Source organism: Diabrotica undecimpunctata, chromosome 4, assembly GCF_040954645.1.
Source record: "Diabrotica undecimpunctata isolate CICGRU chromosome 4, icDiaUnde3, whole genome shotgun sequence".
NCBI lineage: Eukaryota > Metazoa > Arthropoda > Insecta > Coleoptera > Chrysomelidae > Diabrotica > Diabrotica undecimpunctata.
The window spans coordinates 117,916,270-117,924,249 of NC_092806.1; the positions used below are offsets into that span (position 1 = coordinate 117,916,270).

Consider the following 7,980-nt stretch of genomic DNA (forward strand, 5'->3'; position numbering starts at 1 on the left):
TCAAAAACAGTGATTTTAATGTTTATTTTGCAATAACTGTTTTGTTATTAGCATATCTTTGCGAATCTTAGCAAAAGTTGTCTGTTGACGTCAAATCAAATCTCTAAATAGACAAGTTTTTAAGTTATGAGCAAAATAATGAGTTTGACGTTTTGATTCTTTATTTAAAAATAGTTACACTAAAAAATTCTTTTTGTAAATAAGTTCCTAAATAAGTCTTTTTGTATTATACATTTCAACTGTCAAACCCGTCTATACAGTTGTGTCAAGTAAAAACCTAACTTAATTGGCCTAATAGGTCATTAAACATTTCTTTTTTCTGTTTTCAATTTTTCATACTCAATCCGTTTCATGTCATATAGATCCAGCCTGAGTCCGAATACAACAATTTTTCTTCTGGGTTTGGGCCATTTCTGGTTTAGATGGCGCAAATGTGGGACTCACTCGACGTTTTGCTCCAATTATATAAAGCCTCTTCAGGGGCAGGTTTTCTAAACTAAACATAGTCCAAGTCTGGCAGACAAAAAATTGTTAAATTTTGTTTTATTGACTATAAAATATTGCCCAATCGGTTGAATCCCATCATTATTGCTGATAATTTGGAAAATAGTAGTAACAATAAAATTAATTACCTTTCAATGGTGGTTGCAACATGTTAAAACAAGACAAGTGACACCTGTTCTCCAACATATTAATCTGATAGTCTTCATTTGAATAATTTCAAATTGAAAATTTCATTGAACTTAAAAGAAAGACAACTGTGACTTTATCTAAACTGAAAAAGTATATCATCACATACCAAGTTTTGACTTGATATTTTGACTCCAGGGATTTTCATTAATTTTTTTAAACATAAATAGAACTGAATATTTTGTGATTGGATTATTAGATTAATGTTAATGAGAGAGTGTTCAGAGATCTCAGTTTTTTTATTGGCACGAAAAAACTATTCTATTAACCTCTTATATGATGGATTATTAAAACAGATTCATAAACATTGAGTGTAAGAAATAAAAATTTATTTGAAAAATTCACCACTTATATCTTAAGGTATCATAAAAACGAAATTTTTCCAAATGATGATATACAATAAAATGTTAATGTAAAAGAGATAAGACAAAAACATGAATGCCTTGTGTTGACTTATTATACATACAAAAAGAAATTTATGCTAGAAATGGTTCTACAGATGAACTAGGCTCTTCAGTTTCTGACTTCTTATCCTGACTGACATCTACTTCCATAGGAGACTCTTCAGATAGCTCTTTGTTGTCAGATAGATCATTGGTGGCAGCATCTGCATCATTTGTTGTTTCTATCTTTTCAGATTCACTGATTTCTTCTTGTGGTAATTTTTCAGAGATATCTTCTTCCTCTTTCTTATCATCAGTTGAACTATCTACAATGTTTTCCAATTCTTCAGGTACAGGGACATCTACTTCTGGGGCAACAGGAAGCGTTTCTTCTGGAGCATCTAACGATTTCTCAACCACCACTTCTGCTTCTTTATCCTCTGTCTCCACAGCAACCTGAGGTTCTGAGATTTCTGGTAGTGATTCTAGCACTTCTGGTTCACTTGGACCAGGAGTTACTTCTTCTGTTGATATGTCTTCAATTGGTGTTTCTGTTGGCAATTCACTTGTAGATTCTACCTGTGAAATTTCAAACTGTGTTTCTTCTATCAATGGTTCCTTGGGTTCTAATTCAGCTTCAGTAATTGATTCTGGTTTTTGTACTTCTGTTTCAGTTTGCTTAGGCTGAAACAGATACAAAATAATTCCTTTAATTAAATTAAAAATTATAAACGTTAAAGTTACAATAATTAATAAAAACTCAAAACAAGTATAACCGAAAAAATATAACATAAACAAGGTTGTCATCTACAGCCTAATGTAATTGATCTCATTTTAAAACTAACAGTCCAAAGTTGAAATCCTGTTAGAACATTGTTTAACACTCTAAACAAACCCCAATTGGATTAAAATATGTTAAGTTTCAGGACAACAAATTGGAAAAAGTAGGGAAAAGTGATCATTTAATACAGTGATATATTAATGGAGAATCAAATTAAATAGAGAAGTAGAATTAAAATGACTTACCACATTGGTGGTATCTATTGCGACCTCTAAGGCTTCTTCAGCTGGTTGCTTTTCTTCTATAGGTGTAGTTTCTTTAGCTTCTGGCACAGATGCTGAACTTGAAGAATCACTACTGTTACTGTCTGTATTGCTATCTTCTGAAAGGTTCTGATAGGCACCTTCTTGAGGTTCTATAGAAACAAATGTTTCAATTGTCTCTTCTGTACTTGTGCAAGTTATTACAGTCTCTGGGGTTTGTGCTTTTGGTTCTTCAGCAGTACTGCTTGAAGGTACTTCTAAAAAGAGAATTTTTCATAATTAAAACATAAATTTACAGAATTCACAGAATTTACAGAATTCCGTGGGTTAGTAGTGGAACCCACACAGTTTTACTTTTAAGAAAGATAATTTTTTGTTAGAAATGATTTGTCTTCAATGTTTGAAATAAGGCATTAACAAAAACGTTAACAAAAACTATATAGAGCAATATGTTTGAAATCAGCATTCTTTCAAGTTAACATAAGAAATAAATAACAAAAAAGATGACAAAAATAGGAAAAAAATATAAATATACACTATAGTATAATTTATGATAAATTACCTAAAAATTAGTCGTAAAAGAACAAAAAAACTAGAGACTAATCTAAGCTGGAATTAACAAATTACAAAAATATAATTATTTTTGTTAGTTCTTGTGTTTTTATTTTCATATCCTACTTTCTGAAAACAATCAGTGTGGAGTTTTGGGAATATATTGTGAATATACTGCCAAAAAATGACCAAGTCAAGTTTTTAACAATTCAACTTCACTGAATTAATGGCAAAATATACCAGAAGTCTGCTATGTCCAACGATATTTTAATATTAAAATAAAATCTATCTTTAGGGACACATTTAGAACGTTTGAATTATATGTGATTTTTGGATATAGACAGAGAAGTTCTTTCTTTCTCCCCCTTATTAATTTCCATTCAGCCATATTTTCCATTCTGTTCTATTTCCTGGGATTATTTTCAATTCCTCCAGTGATATTTACTTAACTTTTCCTGCCTCTACTACTAGCTATATCCATTTTTTTCTTTGTCTGCCTCTTGTTTTTTTTACGACATTCTTCGTGGTCTTTTCTTGTACTTCTGTTGGGTTGCATCCTCATCAGATGCCCATACCAGTTCATTTGTCTCTGCTATTTTACTGATTATTGGTACTTGAAGAAAAGTTAAATTTATAAAACTTAGTGATGTTTACAGTATAACCACTATATGTTCATAGGAAAATTTTGAAGATTAGATTCTGTTTGTGAAAAGAAATTAAACAAACAGACAGTTCAAAAACAAATATCGATTAATGATTTGGCAGAAATAAAAAAATGTTTTGAACTTGAATATATTTGTTATTTAGTAATAAAATTAGGCATTTAGGCAAATTAGATATTTATATTTAAATAAATTTAATAACAGTTAAATAAGTCAGACATTTTTCACATTTGGTCCCAGTGAAGAGAGCCTCAAGTTAGCAGTCAATTTAATTTCACAGAAAAAAATATTGCGTTCGCAGTGTTTCCATGTCCTTTGTATATGTTATATGCTTCAAATACAAAGAGATAAAACTTTTAAAATGTACATTTTTATTATATTATTTTATGGATTCTGCAATTTTATACCTTACATAAAACATTAATAAATTAATATTTGTTTCGTTTGATATTAACTGCAATTAATTATTAGAAATTTTTTTTGGCAATTGCCCTTTGATAGGTTAGCGGATATATTTGGCAATAGAGAACCCTCAAACCACCAGTTGCCAGATCGCAATAGATGTCTTTTTAACTTTATTATTCATACCAATATTTTACTATTTACTTTTTCTTTTTTTGGTAATTGTTAAGTATTAGTTTTTAAATTTCTTATTGCTTTTGATTGCATATGTTTGATTTGTAATGTAAATTTCAACACTGCCAAACACCAAAATTTCATTTTGTCAAACCCATTTGACACTATCTTCACTGGGCCCATCTGTGAAAAATGTCCAATAAGTCTCTTCAAGCAGTGTTGGCTATTAAATAAAAAATAATTGGCAATTATTCTTATCTTATCATGGATGGTCATATATACAGATAGCCAGTTGAAATAGTTTTTGTGTTAACTTTTTTTAACATCTTTTAATTAGTTCTTTTGTTTTTGATAATTTAGTTTAAGTAAATATTGAAACTCACAACTTGAAACAGCACCACAACAAAGAAATGTAATTTGTGTACATTTGATATACACTTAATGGAAATCAGCCATAAATGTTGATTTATTTTTCTGATTTTAATTATTGACTAACAAAATACATAATAATGAGAGAATACATGTAAATAACTTCTTTTACTGATTCATTATTATACAAAAATTATGATTGATAAAGCTTATTACCTGTTTTAGTTTCTTCTGTTTCAAAACTAGTTGCCGCCTGTGTGGCTGGTTCCATTTCACTTTTTGATAAGTCTTCACTCTCCCCATTTTTGTATGAAACAGGTACATCTTGATCATGTCTGTTCCAATTAGAAGGACTTTCATCCATGTCTTCAATGTTAATGTCGTGACTAGAATTGCTACTTTCTGGTAAATGTTCTGACTCTATACCATTCATAATACCTTCTTCCCCATTTTCAGCAGATCTTCGGCCAGGCTCTACTGTGCTTACAACCAGAATATTCTTTTCCAACGCCCTCATGTATTTGTCTATTCTGCTGTATTCTTTTCTAGGCGTCGTGAGAAGTTCACATATCCTTTGGACTGTGAAAGGGGCCGAAGCGAATGTGTCGAGTTTCTCTAATATAAAATTCTTCATCATATCATAATTGAACATTTCTACGTTAGGACAAGGTGGAATATCTACAGATGGGCAAGATTCGTAGAAGTCCGTAATAACATTGATCAGCTTTTCTCGGAAAAGAGATTTTATTATAGGCCATTGGTAGATAGGATTGCCTGTTTTGGCGACAAAACACAAGTACTCTTCTAATTCACGTGGAATGTCTTTTGGTTTCATTTTTGAAAATTCTTCTAGACTATGAAGAATTTCTTCCGGGTTTTCCATTGTGGAACACTGTGCAATATATTTATTTTTAATATCAAACTTATCGAGTAACAACAAAAGATGCACCTGGGTAACGTCAATGAGGAATTTAATTTGTCAGTTGTCATACGCCAATTTAACAGGTTACTGTAAAATTTTACTGATTGTAGTGCGACGTTGCCAAGCTATTAATAATGTATGTAATACGTGTTGCCTAAAATTGGAATAAAAGAATAAAATAATAAAAAAAAGTAATAAAATTGGAATAGCAGGATATGAACACAGTTTAACCACAAATGGTTATTTTTTTATACTATGATATGAATATGTAATTTACTATAACTACAATTTTAATTTAAAAGTATAATTTTTTAAATTTAATCAGTTATAGAAAACTTATTCCAATATAATAAAGCAGATTTTACAATATGAGAAAATCCTTCTACTTTAAAGAAATATATTATGAATAAACTAAAATGGCATACTCATAAGAACTAAATAGATAATTTTACTTTCATTATAAATATTAATTTTTAAAAAACATTTGTTATAGGTATCGCCGACAGAGCTAGAAAATCTCATAATGGAAATAGAAGGAATTGCTGATGCAGCTGTTGTGGGAGTTCCAGATACTCTAGCAGGAGAGGTTCCTAGGGCATATGTCGTGCGACTTGCGAATGCCAACATCAACGAAGAAGATATTCAAAGATGGGTGAACGGCAAAGTATCTCATTACAAGAAATTAGTAGGAGGTGTGAAATTTGTCGACATTATCCCTAGAAATCCTAGTGGAAAGATTCTTAGAAACGAATTGAAATTAAATTGAGTTTAATACTAAACCTATTGATGGATGAATATTATGATATCGCAAAATATTCGTTTATTTTTGTATGGATGGAAGATTGAAAATGTAATTTTAGAAAACTGGACTGCAATTAAGAATTGATAGTTTAAATTAAAAAAGAGATTTAAATAAGATAAAATAAGTGTTGTGCCCTGTTTGATACTGTATCGTATTGTGTTTGTCTACTATTTTGATGGTGTAAAATCTTCTTATTTAATTTTTTAACATCATTCAACCTTCAAAATGTCCTAAAAAGAATTTGTTTGCGACAAATTGAAATTATAAATTTTATTTATTGGGTCTATTCTCAACATTGAATACACATTTTTCTTTTTTTTGTTTCCTTAATGAGCCAAAATCTTTAAAATTTAATTTTATTCATTTTACCTAATATACTTGATTTTATTATACATTTTTTCTTGATACATTTTTCAAAGATTTTAATCGTTTTAGATATTTCCTAAAGTTAAATACTTAGGTATGTTGTGTGTCTTTAAATTAGGAAGATCCTTTCCTATGCCTTTAAATATGTACCTGCATTTCTTATAGCAAGGCAGCTTGGGGAGAAATTGTATGTCTACTTCTTTATTGGTTTTATCGTTCATATGCTTTGTTTGTGGCTAATGCCCTAATAGTATTCCTTTTAAGCGTAGCATGTTCTAAAGATTAGAAGACACTTATCATATAAGATATTCTTCTTTTATAACACCCAAACGTTTCTGAATAATTTAAATCAAATGTATATTTTGTTTAATTGAAATAAAATTGTTAGTTTTTTTTTAGGTGCGCTGATGTATCTGTATAATAGCCTAATAGTGTAAGAGATTTTAGAAATATATTTTAGTAAATTTTACAAAATTTAGTCGGATAGTTTGGCGAGTACTTGTAAAGCTATATCATCTTTTGCAGCATAAATATTTTAATAATTTATAATATTTAATTTAAGAAAATATGACGCAAATTGATGATACTTATATTGAACCTTGAACTTATTGTTCTCTGTAATTATTTTTAATAACTTTTTTAATAAAGTACTTATTTTTTGCTTAGTTTTTGTTACCAAAATTCCCATTTGAAAGGATAAATAATAATAATAATTTTTCAGTCGAGAAAACAACAAATAAGAAATCTCCATAAAGAGCTTGCCACTAAACAGCCACTTCTTCTAAGTAACCAACTACCTTATGTTAAATATGTTACCTATAGGTGCCTATAGTTTAAACAATGCCTATAGTATGCTTAAAAATGACAAGTACAGGTTATAGTTGGACTGGGCTGTGTTAAAAGGCTAATCAGTGGCATATAGTAGAACGGTTCTTATTCTAATTAACAAACTAACTAGAGAAACAACGCTTGTGATGGCTATACCTAACAACAACAACCTTCGTATTAAATATAACGATAAAATCGCCAAGTATAATCTTCAGGTACAAGTAGACAAAGAAGAATGAAAAGTGTCCAGACGACACCTAAAATTCTCACAAGTAGCGGTGAAGTCCTTCTGAAGATCCTTCTAGAGAATATTAACCCTTAACCCGAAACATAGTACTTTTATTGCTAATGCGAAACATATGGTCTATTGGACCAGTATAGGTAAAAATTGAAATAAATCAAAAACAAATGTAGCATTTGAAGAGAAAAACAAAATATTAAAGGGTTTATTAGGTATAAACGAGCAAAGAAAACTTATTCATACATAATACTTACATAAAACAAAATGTGTAATATAGAATACAACATTATTAGGCGTAATTAAGTAAACAAACATATATATTTCTAGATAAACCAAAAAATATACTACAGCTACCTACTAATTTTGAAGACAGGTAACGCAAACCCTTCTCTACACTCCAAACAAATGGCATTTGAGCAACGCACACATTTATAATTTGTCTTCCTCATTTTTGATGATGGACAAATGCTACACAATTTTCTTTTGGGAAGCTTATCATCTGAAACATTGTCGCCGATATTCTCGACAGCCACTTCGGGATTTAT

At 29.8% G+C, this 7,980-nt stretch overlaps 2 protein-coding genes across 2 annotated transcripts in view; one reads left to right on the forward strand and one right to left on the reverse strand.

Annotated features, from left to right (window-relative positions):
• Positions 1–7,026, forward strand: part of LOC140439910 (uncharacterized) — a 71,034-nt gene extending 64,008 nt beyond the window's left edge. The window contains exon 9 of the mRNA XM_072530081.1: positions 5,692–7,026. Within this exon, the coding sequence (XP_072386182.1) occupies positions 5,692–5,964 (273 nt within the window). The 3' untranslated portion in view covers positions 5,965–7,026. The remainder of the gene's footprint in view (positions 1–5,691) is intronic.
• Positions 998–5,310, reverse strand: LOC140439911 (uncharacterized). Its single transcript, XM_072530082.1, has 3 exons — positions 4,493–5,310; positions 2,100–2,374; positions 998–1,757 (listed from the first exon to the last, which is right to left on the reverse strand). The coding sequence occupies exons 1-3, from the start codon at positions 5,157–5,159 to the stop codon at positions 1,167–1,169; spliced, it is 1,533 nt and encodes a 510-aa protein (XP_072386183.1). The 5' UTR covers positions 5,160–5,310; the 3' UTR covers positions 998–1,166.
• Positions 7,027–7,980: the final 954 nt, after the last annotated feature.